Raw genomic sequence first — 21,045 nt, forward strand, 5'->3', positions numbered from 1 at the left:
TGTTTTGAAAAGTATCCCAATGACTTCCCAAAATTTATGCTGATATCATCACACAGCAACTACTTAAAGGAGTCAATTGCATATCTGAACCATTTAAAAGGATTTTGAAACAAGTATGAGATGTTTGAAACCGGAATAGTGCGTAGCACCTACAAAAATGCCATATTATTGTAGCAAAATGTATGAAAAACCTAAAGCAAAACGACAAGTTCTAGCCGCTATTCTTGTCAAAGCCACAATTAATCCGATCATCTTTTACACAGTTGTAAATTAGTCCAAGTATAACAGGTTTTTATTCTTTGTGTTGGAAAGAAATATGTACATTCCAGTTTCAATTGCACGGTCAAAACTTATACTGAAATTTGAAGTCCTCATATTTGATCAAGTTTTTTTGTTTTCAAGCTTTTTTTGTTTTCAAGCTATTTCTTTTACTTCACTTGTTGTAAATTGTTAATTGCTTTTGGCGATATGTCTAGGATCTAGCTAGATGATATTTTTACACAGAAAAGACAACGGTATCATAAAAGTCATTTCTATATGAGCAATTTTCGTCGTCACCCTGCACAAACTCAGGCCATTTCAAGGTCGGGCAAGTGTCTCCATATTTAGCGCTTCGCTTCCTTCAAAATTTGCTTCTTTGCACTTTTTACATCCGAACTAGAGCGCTCTATCCGAACTATAATCCCTGACCAGCCCAACCTGTGTTCAAGGGCTTCATGGATCGGCAAAACCAATTCGTTGGTAGATTAAGTGTTCTATTACTGTTTTTGACCATTTCTTGTCGTAGTTTGCGCTAATAAATCAGACGACAATTTTTGAATAGATTGACATTCTTTGTATCGGTTACAAAATCCGTAAATCTTTGCCACTAAAAAAAAAAAGAGCTTGAAATTCACACTTCTTCATTTAAGCTACGTAAAAGGAAATGGAAAACTGGTTATTTTTGTTTAAATATTTTCCCGAATATGTAATCATGCAGAAGCAAACATTCATAATGTAAGAACCGACTATTTCTTTGGAGCAAAATAGACATAAAGCAAAATACAGACCTAGTCATATAGGTTTACAGCTTGGCATTGACTTTTGATTCGAAACAATTCCATATATAAATTCCATGAAATTAGACTGTAAAAGGTTAAGTACTCATGTGATTAAGACATATTTGCTTCCTCTAAGAGTATATGTTTGCTACGATCACTCAAAATCTTGCGCTTTTTTTTCTCTTTTGCCATAAATGTTAGCCTTTTTTCTCAACCTACCTAGAGACACTGATAGAAGAACTTTCGTTGTTCCAAGCTCAAAGCTTAGTTCAAAGTTAAAGTGTCTGGAGAAGTGCTTGGTTCAGGAAAACACGGAATTTTCTCCAACTTTCTATCATCATGACGTCCATTCAATCATCGGAATCAAGGTCGTCGGACAAAGACCTTAGTCCAGCCATCATAGTCACCCGAACTTCGGGTCGACAAATGATCCAGAATTGGGCGTTAACCAACAAAATTCGCGCTCTCATGAGGGACCAGTCCCTGCACCGAAAGCTGCCCGGAACCATCCTGGATCTTCCCAATGGTCACAAAGGTGAATTCCTTTCAAGAATTGATATAGTTTAAAGAGGTAGTCAAAACATGGAAAAAAATGCTTGAAATAATAAAGAGCCCAAAGTTCGAAAAGGAATCAAGGTTCAGCTTCTCTAAACTGCAAGAAAAAAACATCCTTAATCTGTCGATAGTTTTAAGCCATTAATGATTTGCTTTTGCCAAAGATTTGGGCGTGAATACGAATGAGCTCTCAAAGGATACTGAAAATTTGGATTCCTCTACAATCCACCAAGCTTCCCAGAGAATGAGTCAAGTGGAAAAAGATCTCTCCGCACTTGAGCAGAAGGTTATCCGTCAAATGGAACACTACTTTGGAGACTACAATTTACCACGTGATCGTTTCATGCGACAAGTAATGGAAGAGCACGACGGTACCCAACTCATGCATTGACTGAATACAACTTCGCTTTGGAAAGTAATATCGCTTTGAAGTCTCCGTAGGCTGGATACCAATGTCGGTCATGATGACCTTCAAGCGATTGGCTGCCCTCTCTCAAGATCCGTATTTCATCATGCGATCCACGGTGAAATCTGAGAACGCCTTAATCGAAGTGGATTTTGACAACGAGCGGGTTCGCCGAAGTCCGCTCAACTCGTGCCCATCGGATCTTACCCACGAGCAAAAGGAGGAGATCCAGGCCCGCACTATACATGTCCGTGGATTCCCGAAGACTGCGTCCGTTGATGAGCTCTTGAACTTCTTCGAAGTTGAGGCCAAAAATGTGTGCATGGTTCGAAGGAAGTTGGACCGAAAGCCGATCGGAGATGTCCGCGAATGCGAGGTACGACCATGTTCCAAGTCCGTTGAACATGATGAATGGAAATGACTATATCATATAGCTAGAAACTCGACGGATATGATAAGAGCGTGCAAAAGTTGTCTCGTTAAAGTTTTCGTACGAAGAAGAGACTTTCTTTTGTCTCTTGTCGTCTGTTTTGAGAAAGCATTGTTGGAAAATTGGAATGTCCAAAATGGATGGTCCTTAAAAAATCTTTAAAAAAATGCATCCTTTTCAGTACTTTTCGAGAAGAGAGGAACAATTTTCTCGCTGCTGTCAAGAAGGAAAAAGCCCAGGTTGCTTTCTCGTTGGCCAGGGGGAGATTCTGGTGCGAAGTGAAATGGTCTGGCATTCAACCTACTTGGAATGCCAGAAGTTTTCCTCTCAAACGGAACTTTTTGAAGGAAATTAGCATTTTCTCATTCCCTTCTTTATTCTGGCGTGACCTCAATCCCCTTTAAAACAAAAAGTTCGATTTCTCTATTTCATTTCTCTCCTTTATCATTTGCCACATATGTTTTCCTCATACTTGAGCATAGTCATTGGTGCAGCTACGGAGAAAGCATTACTGTAATCTTTTTTTGTTTGTAAATTACATCTTTTATGGGGTAGGGTATTTTATTTCCCTAGGGTCAAGCCAAAGTCAAGTGCTAGAAGGTCCTATGTAATGGAAATAAGGCCATATTTCGATGCCAAGTGGTTCTTCGTGTCAGTTTTGTAGCCAATCTTTCGAGCCCAGCCTTCAACCTTTTTTCACGTTTTTGCAGAACCAAGTGAAGGTCGAGGCAAAGTCTCCAAATGACGAAGATTCTCGATTCTCGGGGTCGGTTTTCGTAACTTTTGGCACACGACACGCCGCCCAAGATTTTTTGGCTCAAAAGGTCGACTTTCAAGGGAGAACGTTGATCTCTAAATGGGAAAAGGACTATTACAGGAGAAGAACGCAATTTAACGACACTTTTGATGAAGAAACCATCCAAAGGACCGTTTGGGTGGACGGGTTTGACAACCAGGTAAGACTAAAGTTAAACGATGGCTCAATTTGGTCTTAAATGCTGAAAAATGGAGCGTCCTTATTGCTAAGGCATTCATTCACGGCGAGATGCCCAAGCCCGATTAATCTGGTTCTTCCGTTTGAGTGCAGTCAGATATTTATTGAATGAATGACATTGGCAGAGAAGATTGGGTCTGGCGAGAGGTTACAAGAGCTACTTGAAAGAGATTCTTCCTACGTTGTGTGAGATATCGTTATCCCAAGGCTCCGAATAGATAGAGTGAACGAGTAAGACCAGAATACCCTCTGTATTCCCTTTCGGAGTGTCTTGCCTCAAGGCCATGGTGCACTTGAATAGTAATAGCAGTAGTTACATGCAGGTTGTCTCGGGTTTCGCCAATCTTGATGCAAGGCATACGGAACTCGAGCTCCCATTTAGCCACTTGAGGAGTCCTATTCCTTCGATGCTTTGTATGGTTGAGAACTTGGGTGATTGAAATCTAGCACTGTTGAGTGGAACGGGAGCCTTTTTGACACAAATCGTTAGTTTTTGCTTAGGCTGAATTCTTGTAATAAGTTAAGTGGCAAGAAGTTGAGCATAGTGTTCTATTTCCAGCTGTTGAGTGCGGATGATTTGGCTGAGTTTTTCTCCCAGTTCAAGGGAGCTGAGACCATCAAGAAAAGAAAAATTCGTGAATGCCAAGAAGAATCTTGGAAGTTTATCGGGTCCGTTTTCGTCACCTTTGAGAATCAAGAGAGTGCAAAGGCTTTCCTGGCTTTGTCAAACTTGAACTACAAAGGAGACAGCCTGAGAGCGAAATTCAAGCTGGATTTTTTCAAGGACCGGAAAATCTTTCTGCGTCAATTAAACGAATATTTGCTCAGTGCCGATAACAACAACTTATTCAATGTGTGAAGGCGTAATATTCCTATTTTCTTGTTCATGTTTTTAACGATTAGTATTTTTCTCAGAATAAATGTCAGAATATGTTGCTCACTTTGCTTTAAGCTTTTAATTGTGACTTGCAATATAATCAGATGTGGTGAAGACTCGCATTTTCACGCTTTTGGGGGGTTATCAAATTTAATCACATTTTTGGTTCGTTTAAGCGCGATCTTTTGGCTGTGTTCATCCGTTACTCGCTAATGGTTTTGCAACTTAATTTATATAACTTAATAAATATGATAGATGGATGTGTTGGTTACCTTTAGGCAAAATGCTTGGTTTTTCCCCGGGCATTGTTACATTAAGTTTTTAGCAGCCGGAAGTCACAAGTTTTAGGTGCTGAATTACTACTGGATGCAAATAAAAGGAATGCAAGAGGTTAGATTCAGAGTTTAGTAAGTGATGAATTCTATCATTTGTATAACTATAATCTAAACCATAATCATTGGAATGTGGACAGAGGATGTTAGAGCTGAGATTTAACATTTTGCAGTCGAGTAAACTCATTGCATTGGACTGCTCCATCGAACCAGTGCATCAAAAGTAATGGCTTCTCCAAGCTCACTACATAACTCAGCACAGAATTACTGTTGTGAAATGAGGGCTAAATCATGCTTTCTTTGACACTTTATATGTTATGCTTTGAGAGAGCATAACTTCTATCCCAGTGGTTCGATTAAGCTTAACTTATGAATACGTAATTGCAGTGACCAGTGGCTTGTCTTTCATTAAGAATAATACAATGCGTTGATTCAAATTAGAGTTCTTTATTTTTTACCTTAGCTTCTACGTTCGTTTTCCAGTGGCTAATGCCCAAACCCTAAACAATTTTGGTTGAATAGTGTGTCAAAGAACTATCGCTGCAATATTTTTGAAAGATAATCCGGACAAGAAGAAATATCCCTTTTTACATTTGATTCTCGTCTCTTACCCATACTAGGAAAATATTACATGAACATATTCCCTGTAAGTCATGTTGTGTCATAATTAATGAAATATATGGCCTTGCAAAGTGTTTAGATTTGCCTCTCTAACCCAATCTTGAACATAAGCAAATAGCTGACAAAAAAAACGGAAAAACGATCTAGTCCGCCTGTGTAACAGTGGATGATCTAATGTGTTGAATCGTCGAAGATGGTATGGCAACAAGTCATATAAAGCCGACGCTAGATATAAAACAAGAGGACTTTTTTTTCTTCATTTTTGTGGACTTATTTACCATTCATGGTAATATAATTCCCAGCAATAAGGGCTTTCAAGTTGGCGTCATCAATTGTCCGAAGGTGTCGCCATCTACTACCATTCAAAGGGCCGGTTTCTTGAAAAGTGGCTAGTTTAGAATTACAATTTGTTATCATTTTGAACGAATTTGGCATTTAATTTCATACAGTGCGATCAAGGGATGGTTAAGCTAACATATGCTTTCACTTTTCTAAGATTGAGACCTTTGCTATTGATGCATTTAACAAATTAGTGGATATTTTCTGGGATTTATGTACTGATTCAGACATGAGGGTCCTCACGGGGAGCTAGTCTAAGAAAAAGAGGAAGGGCAAGATGTGTGCCTTCCTTAGCCTGCTCTTCCAGTCTAGCAACACTGCTGAATGCTTGATTACTGCTTCCAAACCTTCTTCAGCCTGTTTTTCTAATCAAGCAGCACTCCACTTCTCCCTAACAACAGTTTATGGTTGGTAACAGTGATTATGCAGTCCTGTCTGTGGTGGCTTGCACTGTTAGTGCGTCTCTCACTCAGATCTGCGTTCTGGACAAGTCTTCTTCTTATCCAAGAAAGCACTGTTCGTTTCTCACTTGCCTGCTGCTTCCAGGATTTAGCCTGCTCAAAGAGGCAGTCTTTTCTCTAGCAATGGGCTTCAAGAGAGGTGGACTGCAAACACATAAGAAAGTTTGGCATTTCCTAAACCATTCACTTTAATAAAATTTATCTAGTAGACAATAGAAATAAGTTGAAAATGCATGTGCTTACGATTCAGGTTTTTAGATAAGGCTAACTTAGGATATCAATTTACATGTGCAAATGGTACTCTTATCTGTTCAATAATGAGAACATTATCATTGATGTACACAATTGCAAAAGAAAAACAATTGAAAAATTGCTCCTGAGTCACTCCTCTCCAATTGCTTTACCATAGCGTCCCACAGATATATACAGAGATCTAATATACAGCTCAATTTGCCAGACAAAATGTGCAGCTGATTGAAGCAAAAAGTTTGTGCCTAAACAAAGGTTGAAGAACCTCTCAATGTTGACTTGAGTTCGATGCAGATCAGAGTACCTGGTTGAAGATTCACAAAAACCTTCCTGTTGATTTACAATTAAACAATGATTATTTGCAAATTGATAACGAAGGTTATCTTTTTCATGGCCCAAGAAAACTTGTTTTTATACATGAAGCAGTACTGAGCACATGAGCAGAGAAGAAGAAGATGTAAGAACAAGCCTTCTTAAGTATGCTCCTCAAGTTTCAAAAAGATAGTGCGCAAACTCACATTCACGTATATATACCATATGTTTTTTTATGAGTACCAATGAGAAGTTCGCTTTCAATGCATTAACTGGTCTGGCATCTAGTCTACAATAGATCTGAGGGATTACAATGGTGAAGGGCCAAACGTAAGACCATAAAGAAGCAATAACTAAGTGCTATTCGGACATTTAGGCAAGTGCTGGTAACAGCAAACAAACTAGCCTGCCAATGCCAGTGATGCAAAATTGGCGTTTCAAACTGGTTTTATCCAAGCTGACCTTTCCTCATATAGCAATGCGAAAGAAGGGTCAGCTTCTCAAAAATGTGTTTGAAACCCCAACCTTGCATCACTGACATTGGTACCAGTAAACAAACGAACCTGCCAGAGCTTGCCTAAACGTCCCCAAGCAAGAAGATTTAAGATGTTTGCGCGCAACCTCCTTCTCTTTGACCACAGTGACCTGCATTATGTAAAGGAATATGTTGGACCAGGTCAATCATCGTTGAAAAAATTGGCCAAGGCTGCCCAAGAAAGACGGCTATGACAACTCTGTATAGCGTCTAGCATTACTGTGTCGACCACATTTCCATCCTGGCGTCGTATCTATTCTAGCAAGGTGCTCAGATTTGTCACATTTGGTGACACAAGGCTCAAATTGGTCAAGTTATAGTCACAATTGGCAAGGACGGCGCTACCTGTAGAACTCCCTACAATTGATCATAATTTGAAGCTCATTGTCACACTTTTGTAGTGACATGTCACAAATTAGTTACAATTAGTCACATTTTCAAAATAACTCTAGAAATTTGCCATCATTGCTTGCCATCTCATAAAAAGGAGGAAGGACAATCTTCTAAATTAGAAATTGACCATCAATTTTTCTTGTGTAGAATCCACAGTTGCACCTAGATGTGTGGTAGTAAAATGAACCAGGCTGAAAAGGTTTGATTAACAGGCTCTGAGAGCCAAACACAAGAATCTAGATTTTAATTTCATCTTCCCTCTCCAATGCTCTATCCACAGAAGTTCTTAAGTTCCAGGGTGCTTAGATGTTGGAACTATAAATGTGCCAATTATGGTTTCAAATTATGACCAAAAGTGAGACAATTTTGCAAATATTGATAATGTAACCATTAATGGACTAAAAGCTGTTAACCATACTACTTTGAGTTGATCTGTTGTGTCTGGAGAAAAGGTGATTAGATATGTAAGATTTGTGAAGAGTGAAATGTATTCAAAATGAAGTAAATAGACAATTCTAATAAAATGTTTTCTGCAGCTCCTGCCTATCTTAGCAAATGATTTATGATGGGCATAAGTATTCTTCAAGTGATAAGGATGATATTATGTGGATAATCCAATAGCTGTGTTTGCAAACCCAAGAAAAAAATTGTCATTAGCATTGTCAATGAGAGATGAACTTTTTGATAAAAATATTATGCACCCAGCTGTTTTAAGTCTTTACTTTAGTTTTTAATTCTTTTCATAATCAATACTTTCTTCCTTAAAGTAAAATATTTGAAGTACTTGCCTGAACAAAACCCCATTGAAATGCCACCTATCACCAGTTTTTTAATATGGGATCCCTAATGGTTTCCTTACCTTAAAACCCTTCTTTCATTCAGAAAGGAGCATTTAATGGGTGAACCAAGAATGACGAAAGTCATAGAAACCTCCGCTCGGGCCGTCAGCTGCGCATTTTTATTTAATTTGATGATTGCAATCAAGGCAATATTTTTTTTACAAGATCAATTTGATTTGAGTTGAAGGAACTTACTTGGCAAGTTTCAGCACGATTGGGGCTTTGGTTGACGAGTCACAGTAAATTGAAATTTGGCACTGTCTGTGTACTTGAGCGAGTCTTTTGAAGGAAAATTGACTCCACAATAGTCTTTTTGGGCGATTATGGTGACGCAGGTAAGTACAACGTAACAATGACTGTACTTGGTCTTAAAATGCTCTCAGTTCTACAAAAATAATTTTTTACCTAGGCTTCAGATTGCCACACCTGAAAATGCTTGCAAAATAAGCTTATTGACTTGACTAGAACCGGAAATAATACTTTTGCAAGGAGCCTCCACATCCATGTATGCAGTGATTCTTGGGCGAACCAAGGTCACGCCCGTCCATTGACATTCCTGTGGCCGGCTCGTTACATGTCTTCAAAAGAAGTGAAAAACTTAATGTCTATTCATTGGTCCAAGATCTGTTACCAAGTTGGAACAAGCCGACATTTGCGAGGTGCAAGAAGTTTGAGACGCCATCAAACATTGTACTTTGGTGCTGTTGATTTGGAAAACATCAATTTGAATTGGTGGACTGAACTGGTGATGAAGCAAAGTGCTCCATGTCTGTAAGAGGTCATTACAAGTTGCTTCTGGAACTAACTTGTGGCTTGGTGATGCATGATGTAGGTTATACCGTGCTTTAACAACTTGTAATGCACTTTGAGAATGTGACACAATTCCGGATTGAGCTTTGGAAACATTGATGGACCCCAAGGTCCAATGCTATTTTCTGTTATCCACAAAGCACAAGCATGGGAGTTTATTTCAGTGATTACCCATTTTTGCTAATCCCCCAATGTCAAAACAAAAGGCCCTTTAGTAGTGGAACTATGTAGCAGTGAAATTGCATTGCTAAAAATATAAACCTTTCAAAAATGTTTACTGCAAAAGGTTGTTACCCGGATGTTGGCATTATTAGTGGACATTAATTATGCATTCATTCTCGTTATTTCATAAAAGCAATAAACCCCTCTCGTGTAAAAGAGGTTGCAACGCTGTTTTTATGTTTCAAGGTCTATGTAGAGACAATTTAGTACAATACAATTTAGAACAGATGATTACAAGTAGGGTACCAGATCAACGTTAGAAGTACAAAGTTCAGACAAGAAGGTTAATGAACATTCAATGCAATCTAACTAGCAGATACCTATTCATGTTTTGTTGTATCTGTACTTGAGTTCTTAAGGTTCTTGTGCTCTGACAAAAACAAAAATGTGATTTTATTAAAATGGTGGTCATATCTCATTGTTTTAATACGAGTGCTTTTGTCAACAATTTGTCATTTCTATTGTGAAATCAGTTTGGCCAACAATCAGATGTCACCAGTCAGACTTGTCATAACTGAAGCAACACTTGAAACTTGTTGGTGGTTTCATTGTGTTAGAAAGAAAATTCATACTGTAAATTACAGTATTAAATTCTTAGCAATTAGTTCCTCAACTAAAGTGACATGATACTGTTCATAATGGCAAGAAATCTATAATGGAGACAACTGGGAAACATTCATATGAATGATTGGGAATAATCTGGCTGCTCTGTAGTTCATCAAATCCTTGTGTCAACAAGTAGCGCTACGATCTTCTCATGTTATCCAAAATGCTTTATGGGTCTTTTGGATTACTTTTTGGTAGTGAAAGCTGTTGAAACAAGTAGGCCAGTATAAATTACGTTTTAAGTTAAATTCTTGAATAGCCATTTTACCCTGTTCATGAGTATGAAAAACGAGTGGTCAACTTCAGTGGTTGTTCGAGTGCTTCGATCCCCATTCCATTCGATCTGAGACAAGATTAAATCAAGCTTTTGCTTAAACAGCCAAAAGATTGAAAATCAGCATCAAGTTCCATCATTAGCTGCCAACGCTGTCTCCGGCCAAAAATCAGGGTCCTAAACTACAGCAATGGGCACCTAAGAAAGTAAATTAACTACGAGGGGGTGAGGGTAACGTCATGAGGATAGAAGAAGGCAATAGCGGAAAGAGAAAACGTCGCTCTAAAACTAGTTTGTTCAAATTAGAACCCTAATTGGGTGTGGTTGACCCAATGGAGGATCGAAATACGATATGTCTTTCACCCTTGATGCAACCATACTCAATATTTCTCCTTATTTTAATGATATGGATGCTAAAAGCTTCAACCAACAAAGGGTACACTAATAGGCTTTAGGATTGGTATCCAAAATATTGATAAGCTATTTTTGGAACACCCTGACTTGTAACAAGCAATTTCAATATCAAACAGACAAAGATGGCAACTTCTAGTAACATTCTTTCTTCGTTTAGCTCAATTTTGTACGTAAAGGCATTCAAAATTTAAAAGTACATGCTTCAAACATTGTATTGTAGCTACACCTTTTGAAGACGCAATATTACAACCACCATAGTTCTTGCATTTTATTGTATTTCCATAGCATGCAGAAATACAAATACATATCCTGATCAACTCTGACAAGTTATCGAAAATACAAATTTCGCAATTTTATGCTCACATTTTTTATCTTTGGTTGAACTAACATGCAATTACAAAACTCTACTACAACTGACTTTGTTAGTACCTTGTAGGTAGAAAACATTCCACATATCTGAAGCCGAATTTAAGGAAAAAGGAAGATGTAATTTTAAATTGTTTCAACTAAAGAAGTAGTAATTTAAGTTTTGGAGGCTAAAAATGTAACTACGAAGATGGGTTTCGAAATATTGTTCAAAGTAATTATCAGAGCATGGAAAAAGTTATGGCGAACGTAAGGTCCACCATGTGAATGAGTTTAGAGATGGTAGTTGACTCGTTTATTATTAAGAGTTCCTAGCTATTTATATATATCACAGATAGACACAATGTGAGCGAGCATATGCTTGCCACAAAGTGTATCAGAATTCTTACATCAAGGTTCAATGCTAAATAATTGAAAGTTGAAGTGAACATTTTCTTAAACATGATGATAATAACAATATCAACCATCAATGACTTCATTTCTATCTTTTTGGTACAAAAATACTCTGGATGTATCTTTAAACAATATACAATGTATTTGATATATTGTGTTCACATCTTTACTTTCTCCTTCGTTCTAGGCCTCATTCATTGTTTAATTTGCTTCCCTCATATATTCGTAGGGAGTATGTAGGAGTTGTTGATCAAGCAGCATCTTTCAAAAACAGACTTGGAAAAAATTTTAAGTAACATTCCAAATCCACTCTACATTCAAGGGCTAGCTCGGTCTACCAACTCAAATTCGTTAGTAGACCAAATATCGTATAAAGATTGAAAGGTAATGAACAGAAGATTCATAGCCTTCCATTTCAATAGTACTGAGGATTACATTTCCTGTAGCGGTTGAATTTAGATAACCTTGTGAAAACCAAACCAAAGATCACAACTTTAGTAAAGCTATGAGGAGGAAATAGTCATTATATTATTCAAGGACTGATTCAAAACCTGATGAAGTTAAAGTGTAGAAAACCCTCCATTATTCTTTTAAATGATAATTTATGGCAAATAGAAGCATATTTAAAAAAACACATTTTCCCATGATATTTCAAATTGACACAATTTAAGATATCTTGTTTTATCCTTTCCCCTTTGTTACTAACAACCGCATGTATATCAGTCCTTTGTCTGTAAAGATTTGCAATGCCAAATGTTACAATTGTTTCATTTTAAAAGTTTCGAAAAGTACACTGTAAGGTATGAAAGTAATCCATTAAGGAGTACACGAGAATATAATATTGATTGATTACAATTTGGCAAAAGAGTATGCATAGTAGATGATTTACAAATGACATTGATTTTTGTAGAACTAGATCAAATTATACGAATAAAAGTAATAATCTTGGGTTCATGAAATCAATTAAATTAAGTATTGATGAATTTATGGTTTTTCAAAAATGTTTGTAAGTTATGATGGTTGCTTAATTCATAACCCATGAAGGAGGTCATTAGAATATGATATTGATTGATTACAATGTGGAAAAAGTATATTTAGATGAAATCATAGACGGCATCATTTTTTTGTATGACACTGGATCAAACTATAAAAAATACATGTAATAATGTTAAGTAAAATGAGTTTTGATGAATCCATGGTTTTTAAAAAGCGTTTGTAATTATGAATCATAAGATTCTAACAAATGATACTTGGTTGGTTTATAAACTATAAAGGAGGTTATTAAAGTATGGCATTGACTGATTTCTGAGTGGGGAAAAGCTGTTTTTATTGAATTTATAAACCAAATCCGTTCGTCTTAAAACTAGATTAAGATTACATGAATGTAAGTAAGAATATGAAATTAATTACGTTAATAACATCAAATCTTCATGAAACAATGGTTTGATCATAAAATGGCGCTAAATTCGGTAAGTTAAATAAATAAACAGTTTCTTAATCTAATTATGAGTTTTTAAAAAGTATGTGTAACCTTTTTCATTAATATGTGCGACTATTTAGCACAATATTTTGACAGAAAATATACATTTCACTGACAATTAATCCAACCAGTCTCACCCAACACCTAGCTTAAGGTGGCATTTTCAATTACACGAATCTCGCTCTTGTACTCAATGTTTAGCTCAAATTCAATTTCATATTGCATCTTTTGACAATTTCCACACTTTGGATGCTTTATTTTTATTCTTGGCATTATGTTTATTCCGAGATATATTGCCGAACTTATAGCCCAAATCCGTTCATTTCACCGGCTATCATCAGATGTTGACCCCTGCCGTATTATATCAACTGAGGTTACCCACAAGGTAGCTGGAGCCTTCCAAGTGCGCAACCGTTGGTCCAGAAACACCTGGTGGAAACAATAGAAAACATTTATCAGAGTAGAGTCTCCTAGTTGAGAGGGATGAGTTTGGGAGCGTGACTGCGACATACATTTTCTCGATGAACAATGAACGAAATAATACGACCAAAATATGAAATGTCTTCTCAGTGTGTCAGACAGGAAGGAACAATCCTAAAAGTTCAAGCTTAAAAACGACAATAGGCACCGTTGAATTCTACTTCTATAGAATTCAGCGGCCTTAGGTCACAAAATGCAAGTAAAATGTAAACAAGGTCGGTCATTGGTTGAAAGTGCGGGGTAAGCAAAGTCAAAGGAGTAAGCAATCCCTGTCAAAGTGAAAAGACGATTGAGGCAGGAAACCCAAACTGAACGGAAATCGTCATTTTCAAGGTCAAATTTTCAGATGGTCTAGTCAATAATTTTGTCATAAAAATGCTAATACAATACGACATTTTTGTAGCTGTTTCAGAATCAATCACAATTAGAATCCTTTTTGCATCATACTCTGGGCTAGAAGGAAAAAACGTTCCGACCAGTACATAACTTTCAGGCTAATGTCGACAAACCCACTATGTGCTGTAAACTTGATGATTGTCCGATGCAAAAAAAGTGCAAATTGCCTCCATGCTAGATTTCAAAAGAGATTGTCGCTTCTTTCAATTAATGATCATATATCAAAAAAAGTGGCTAAGACTAATAAAAAAAGGAATGTTTCACCTAACATGACTTTGCTAAAGAATTGACCAAAAGCAAAATCAGTCATCCTTGGAAAATGATGAATTTTCGAAGCTGCCGAGCCCGTGCACCTTTCCGTAAAAGCTGCTAGGTCCACACCAAACAAGAACGGCTCTTGGTCGGAAATGAAGTTGAGGGATGAGTAAGAGCAAACTTCATTAAATAAGGCATGAATTGCTGATAACTGCCCCACAGTAGCTCATGGATAGGAGAGGAAGAAACACGTGAGACACTACGGAGCTTGCCTTGCACAGAGCGAATCTTGTCAAGATGTCTTCAGTGCCTGGAAATCTCTCTGCCCTTGAGACGAGGGTGATCAATCAAATGGAACATTATTTCGGCGATCACAATTTAGCCCGTGATCGTTTCATGAAGCGAGTAATGCTGGAAGATGATGGTATTAGAAGAATTGTTACTTATGTACATTACCGAATTGTCCTGCACGAATTAATTGTCTTATTTATGCCCTAGGCTGGATTTCTATGTCGGTAATGCTGAAATTCCAGAGATTGGCTAGCCTTTCTCGCGATCGCTATTTTATCATGCGATGCGTTCAGAAGTCGGAAAGCGGCCTCATTGAAGTGGATTTTGATAAGGAGCGGGTTCGTCGGAAGCCTGCCAAACCGTATTCAACTTTTGTTTCGGGAGAAGAAAGTCGCCAACTCAAAGGCCGCATCGTGCACGTGCGAGGATTCGAAAAGATTGCTACCCTAAATGATATTATCACCTTCTTTGAGGAAGATGTTAAGGGTGTGTGTCGTGTGAATGAGGAAGACCCCAACTCGAATGATCACGCATGGAAGGTACAATCATTGTCCTAAAGCTGGAAAGAAAAGCTCTTTGAAAAAGTGCTGAAACTCTCCATTTGACGTGTTTGCGTCACCTTTTAATGAAAGGCATGCCCGCAGAGCGAGACCTAAATCATATCTGTATTCACGTTCATGCGCCCGATAAAGAGGTGCTTAAACGTCTGCTAGCCTAGTTTCTCAAAGCTCTTCTTTCTTGATGACCCATTGATTGATGAGGGGAGTTCGAAATGTGTTTATAGGTTAAGAAATATCTACTTCATTTATCTTGAGGTCTACAAATAATAGATCATAGGAGGTCGACGTACTTCAATGAGACACAGATTTAAGTTGTCCAGTGGACTACGGTACATAATCCTGAGAAAAAGGTCAAAGAAACCATCTAAAAGTAACTATTTTTTTGCGAACTTCTTTTTATGTAATCTTCAGGAGTTCAAAGTTCCCCTCCTGGTTAATTCACGATGTTTTCGCATCTTCCGTGCTGATACAATGCCTATCATTTCCAACAGAAGAGAACACTCAGGGGAGCCAAACCATTCTTCTACCTGATGGAGAGCTAGCTTTCCCAATATTGAACTTCAAATTGAAAGAATTTGCTTTTTAGTTCCACTTTTATAGATTCTTCAAATTTTGATAAAAAATGAGCTTTATCAAATACCTCAAAACTAATGAGGAAATATTATTATGTTAATGAAATAGTGGTTTTCCAAGTCAAATTTATGGGAAAATGATACCCAATATCATGAAAAACATCAAATTGCGTGCGAAAATATTGTCTTGGCGGAAAACTTCAAAATCCGGTCTTGAGTGATTTCATATTTAGTTATATTTTTTTTGCAACCTCCCTTACCAATACTCGGAATGGGATTCCCAGCAGGTCAAGACGAGAGATTATTAATTGCCAAGGCCTTTGATCAAGTTGATCATGGCCTTCTGTTGAATAGACTTCATGAGATTGGGGTCCAAGGCAAGGTTCTCAATTGGAAAAGAAGCTTCATTCACCATAGGAAGCAAATTGTTAAGGCTGAAGGGTCGCTTAGCGACATACATGACGTCAAGTCGGGTGTTCCCCAGGGCTCCATCTTAGGGCCCCTCCTTTTTATAATATTTATTGCCCCGCTTCAAAAGCTTAGTGTTACTTCCAGTCTCTCTTATGCTGACGATACAAAGTTAGTTTCGGATAGGAATAGCCAAGATTCCACTAGCCTTGCACAGGACTTAGAAAGAATCTAATCTTGGGTAACTGAGAGTTATATGACTCTGAACGGAATGAATCTGCTCAATGACTTTTGGGTCAACTCCTCTTAATACTCCACTGGTAGATAATGGAGGTACAGATATTGAGCAGGGCTCATCTATGAAAGACTTAGGTGTAGTCCTCCAAAATAATGGAAAGTTTGATGAGCATATCCAGTTGAAGGTGGGTAAAGATTTTCAAATGTGTGGTTGGATATATCGCATCAACTTTTATTTTAATGCAGTATTTGATCGACCAACGAATCAGAGTTGGCAGATCTGGCTAGCCCTTGAATGTAGGGTTGATCAGGAATTTTCATCAAAAACTTGTCCAAGTCTGCCTTAAATCCTGCTACTGGATCAACATCTACGTACTGGGCAGCAAATTGAACTATGATGGAGCCCGAGAAAGAAGAGAGTTGGACTTCATTGATCAAAATCGGCTGGATTCTCGAAGATTGCGTTGATCATCCACAAATTCTAAGGAATCGAACGAGTTTATCTCTAGTTGTTGTCCTAGGATAGGTTTTCAAGTGTAAAATTCTTCTGATAGACGCTGATTTGCGCATCATTTTTCCATGAGTTTTTTTGACCTAGCCTTTGTTCCTTTTTTTTAATATTGCAGAACCGGATGGAGGAGAAATTTCTAGATGGGGACTCTCGGTTTCCTGAGTCAGTTTGCGTAGTTTTTGACTCTGATAAGGAAGCCAAGGACTTTTTGGCCAGAAAGGTCATGTTCCGCGGAAAAAAATTGACCTCTGAGTTAAAATTTGATTCTGGTATGCGAAATGTACAGTTCAGCGACACTTTCGACGAAGACACCATCCTAAGGACGGTTTGGGTGGATGGATTCGTCAAGCAGGTAAGAACAAAGTTAAATGGTTGCATAATTTAGCCCCAAGAAATAAAGGTCCTTGTAGCAAAGGTATTCATTCATGGTTAAATGTCATGCCCTTAACAAGCGAGTCTTGTTGTTCTGAGTGTATTTGAAACACTAACAGTGATAGCAAAACAGCTATTCCAAGCCAAAACTTTTGAACAATTTCCTAGCCTGAAAATAACTGAGCGATAAGTTAGTTGAAACACTGGCACATTTTTATTGCCCATCACAATCTTTTTCCCATTTGATTTTTTGTTGAGTATTATGAGCTTGTAATTTAATGTCAATTGTAAGTTCTTCTCATTACCCTATCGTAAGTCATCTGCGCACTAATGTCTTAGTCGATTCTTTCCATGATTCTTAGAAACCACTGTTATAGTGTGTCTCGAAGCACGCTTCAATTATCAATCCGATGGTTAAGACTAAGTTTTAGAGACGGGTCCGCAATGAAATGTCACTTTTCGTTTATCTAAAGATGACCATTGTACTCTTTCACAACCTATTGAGTAGTTAGTCAATAAAAGAACGTTAGATCAATTTATGTCATGTAAGTTTGAATGCATTAAAAAATCAACCAAATTGCTACTTTCTAATTTAAAGTATAAGTTTGCGTATCTTTGGTTTGAAACATCAACTGAAAAACAATTAAATACAACATGAATCATTCTCCTGGCCTTGAATAATGATCAGAAGTCATTGTATGCACTATTTTGTCTTGAAAATGGAACTTGATCTCTTGTTGATTCGCTTTAAAGGCCTTATTTCCCCGAAATTTAGTATTTGTCGCAACCTGCAGATTGAAATCTGTCAAGTTATAGTAACTCTTTTGATAATTGATTATCAAATCATTTTATTTGGAAAATAATACGATTTCATTTTAGCCGAAGAATCCAGAAAATTTGGACGAGTTTTTCTCCCAGTTCAAAGGAGTGGAAGCCATCAAGAAAAGGAAGTTTCGTTTCAATCAAGAAGACAGTTGGGAATTTTGCGGGTCCGTTTTCGTCACCTTTGATTGTGAAACCACTGCGAAGGGTTTCCTCGCCTTGCAAAACTTGAGCTACAAAGGAGATAGGTTGAGATGTATGTCCCAGTTGGATTACTATAAAGATCGAAAGATCTTCCAGAGAGAAATTAACCAATATTTACCTGGTACATTATACCTGTAACTAGTAACAATGTATGCGATGTAAAAGAAGAAAAAATCCTCGTTGTCGTCACGCCATGATTAATATTTCGTTCAGAATAATACACACGTGGAATATGGCCTCTTTTAAATTTTGACTCAATTTTGATTTTTGCTGGGATTCAGTTAGCTATATTATTGACAGGTGATGGTGCGCTCGTTGCACCTCTTCCGTTAAAGTCAACATCAAAGATGTCAACAAAAAGATATTCCATAGAACATAGAAGTTAGTGCAGTTGAGCGGTCCAAGAAGTACATACTACTTAGAGCAAATAATTCAAAGATCTCTTCCCCAGGGTTCACGAAGATTTTTCCTCCATTAGGGATATATATCACAGTTTCCTAACCTTAAGAAAGTCCTCGGTTCGATGTTCCTTAATCTTTCTCCTAAGGAAACTTTTAGAGTCAGACCGCAACCAAAGTATAAATATGATGCCTTATAATAATATGTTGTCCCCAGATGCTGCTGCTTATTAAAATTTTGTAAATATCACATTCATTGGACACGATTGTGAGGCTACTCACCAGCAGCTACGGATCCACCCATCCCAAAAATAATAGGTTTAAGAAACTCGCTCGGTTCACAAAAAAAGAGAAATGTACACAATTCGATCTTATATTTCGCACCTTGCGAAAAATCGGATTGAGCTCGGGATTTGATCAGCTAGAATGGCAAGATTGTTCTCGATTCTTTAACTAATCAATTCTTTGGATTTTTGGTCCTCAGAAATTTACCAATCGTGCATTAGTTCTGTAGGTTTTTAAGTAGCTTGAATTGAAAAGAAGTCCAAGAGATGGCGATTGGTTCTTGAGTAGTGTTTCCAAACTTCAGACTGCTCAAGGAGCTTCTTGGTTTGTTTAAGAAGAATTCCACTCGGATCTCCCTCATTTGGACGAACTGACTGAACAAATCGGAGACGTGATTCTAGAGTTTTAGTTTTCTCACATGAGTCTGACCTTTTGAGATCCTTCTGGTCCTTCAAGTCTTGTGCAGTATGTTACCATTGGTTGTGTAGACCTCCATCTAAACGTCAGTGTTGACTTGAGCTCGTGTTATTATTGTGGGGGTAGATTTGGAACTTGACTCCCAGTGTGCTCTCTTTCCAAAGGACGATCCGATCTCGTGTTGACAATTTCTGCCAATTTCCCCTTTTTCCCGTTGGAAGGGTGTTCTAAGTTGAGTCCCTGGTTGTCTAAAAGGCGGAAACGATAAAAGGCTTTTGTCTAGATTCAAGGTTCCTCGGTCCGTGGAGTATATAGGATCTACTTGAGAAGAACGAGGCGAATGTTCCATGCGAGTTTTGAGTAATGGCCGGCTTCCGGAAGGGCCCTCTTTTGCCACGAAATCCAATCTTTCGGTCAGTTTGACCCCCAGTATGTCAAGAAAGTTGTTTGAAGCGATTGCCTCTCGCACACACACAAAGGCATTCCTCTATTCTTCCAACTGACCCACATATATGGATGGAACACGTTCCATTTTTCATCTGCCAGCCTCCAATTGAATCCAAATTCGCTTCCAGCTCAAGGCATAAATCTCCAAGCCATTTCCTCGGTAGGCGAATGCTTCATTTGGGATTTCTAGATTCTACCGGTAAGGGAAAGCGGTCTTTTAAGCAGCCGAACCAATTCAAGGTCGGCAATAGGCCCTTCTGCGATTGCGTTGCCAAGTTTGAAATTTCGATCAACGCAGGTTTTGTCTGATGGAACAAGTGGGATCAACTCGAGCACGGTCCTTCTAGGCATCTTTGATTTATTCTGGTCACATGGGCCGAGAGGCCCTTTAACAAAAAGGAATCTGCCTCGCGAACTCGGAAGAGGGTAGAAACACAAGGAGTCTTGGCCAAGTGGTCCCAAGGGAGGAGGTGGCACTGATGTCTGACGATTGTGGAGGAAAAACCTGCCCAGAGAGGGAAAATTAACATTCGACATTAGCCATAGAAACATTGTTTTACGAATCATTTCATCAAACGGCTCGGAAGCCAACCGTGCTTTGATATTGAATTTCTCTCCATTTCAGGGGAATGCGGACTTTTTCGCCAAGTTCTTCGCCGAAAAAAAAGATAATGGGGAAAGTTTTTTAATGGATGACTTTGTGTCATTCGCTTCCATAATGAGAACAATTAAACGGCCGAATATAAGACAATTACGCTCGATGTGCGGAGATATGAAGCCTCGGTTCTCTAATGGGACATCATTTAGAGCTTCTATGTAGAGAGTCCATTGACTTGATCCGTCTGAACTCGGGTTTCTATGTTATGAGCCACACCACTCGTCTCACGTCTCATATGCATGACCTCTTTCAAAGGCGTTCTCCCCACCAAGATCCTCTCTTTCATAGAGGTTTGAATCATACGCCATTCATTTCGATACTGAAACTAACCCGGTTGTTTGTCTTTTTCATGTGGTCAACACCCTGTTTGTGTGCTCGTATGAGATGTCGTACCGTCGTTGACATTGAATGGGTCTCTTTGTTTGAAGATCTTGTCATAGCTTGGGCCAGTGATGGTTACGTGTAATCTTTGTAGCGTTATTCTCAGTTCTCGTGCATTCCAGCACTTGACCAGAAAACGATGGGCCATATCTGACTCGATAATCCTTTTTCAGAGCTTCTTTGAACGTGGAGATTGTTCACGAAATGAAGTAAGAATGGCTGACCAATCCGGCAATGCCCCCTTAAATCACTTAGGCAGCTCATTCCACCCATAGACCAAGGCAAGCGACTTAGACGGGTTGTATTCGGAATTTAACACTATCACTGCCGAAAATGGAGGCATTGAAAATTTGAGATAACGATCCCTAGCCTGACTTTAAAGAGGGGCAAAATCAATTTCCAT

At 38.2% G+C, this 21,045-nt stretch overlaps 2 protein-coding genes across 3 annotated transcripts; both read left to right on the plus strand.

Annotated features, from left to right (window-relative positions):
- The first annotated feature begins 1,285 nt into the window (after window positions 1-1,285).
- On the plus strand, window positions 1,286-4,365 carry LOC131889402 (la protein homolog). 2 transcript variants are annotated; one of them, XM_059238498.1, is made up of 5 exons: window positions 1,286-1,575; window positions 1,760-1,966; window positions 2,028-2,377; window positions 3,142-3,387; window positions 3,985-4,365. In XM_059238498.1, the coding sequence occupies exons 1-5, from the start codon at window positions 1,380-1,382 to the stop codon at window positions 4,282-4,284; spliced, it is 1,299 nt and encodes a 432-aa protein (XP_059094481.1). In that variant the 5' UTR covers window positions 1,286-1,379; the 3' UTR covers window positions 4,285-4,365. The 2 variants fall into 2 exon arrangements, with proteins under 2 accessions (XP_059094481.1, XP_059094482.1); XM_059238499.1 differs by having other exon boundaries at window positions 1,287-1,575; window positions 2,037-2,377.
- A 9,911-nt stretch (window positions 4,366-14,276) lies between these two features.
- On the plus strand, window positions 14,277-18,303 carry LOC131889403 (la protein homolog). Its single transcript, XM_059238500.1, has 4 exons — window positions 14,277-14,503; window positions 14,578-14,909; window positions 16,774-17,010; window positions 17,910-18,303. The coding sequence occupies exons 1-4, from the start codon at window positions 14,377-14,379 to the stop codon at window positions 18,192-18,194; spliced, it is 981 nt and encodes a 326-aa protein (XP_059094483.1). The 5' UTR covers window positions 14,277-14,376; the 3' UTR covers window positions 18,195-18,303.
- The last annotated feature ends 2,742 nt before the right edge of the window (window positions 18,304-21,045 follow it).

The sequence above is a fragment of the Tigriopus californicus genome, chromosome 10 (assembly GCF_007210705.1).
Source record: "Tigriopus californicus strain San Diego chromosome 10, Tcal_SD_v2.1, whole genome shotgun sequence".
In the NCBI taxonomy this organism is placed as follows: domain Eukaryota; kingdom Metazoa; phylum Arthropoda; class Copepoda; order Harpacticoida; family Harpacticidae; genus Tigriopus; species Tigriopus californicus.

Bases quoted from the DNA above. Each gene is read 5' to 3' on its own strand.
- LOC131889403 (XM_059238500.1), top strand. From the start codon at position 14,377: ATGTCTTCAGTGCCTGGAAATCTCTCTGCCCTTGAGACGAGGGTGATC. The intron at 14,504-14,577 runs GTATTAGAAGAA...TTTATGCCCTAG, and splicing joins AGTAATGCTGGAAGATGATG to GCTGGATTTCTATGTCGGTA. The intron at 14,910-16,773 runs GTACAATCATTG...TTAATATTGCAG, and splicing joins CGAATGATCACGCATGGAAG to AACCGGATGGAGGAGAAATT.
- LOC131889402 (XM_059238498.1), top strand. From the start codon at position 1,380: ATGACGTCCATTCAATCATCGGAATCAAGGTCGTCGGACAAAGACCTT. The intron at 1,576-1,759 runs GTGAATTCCTTT...CTTTTGCCAAAG, and splicing joins TCTTCCCAATGGTCACAAAG to ATTTGGGCGTGAATACGAAT. The intron at 3,388-3,984 runs GTAAGACTAAAG...TTCTATTTCCAG, and splicing joins TGGACGGGTTTGACAACCAG to CTGTTGAGTGCGGATGATTT.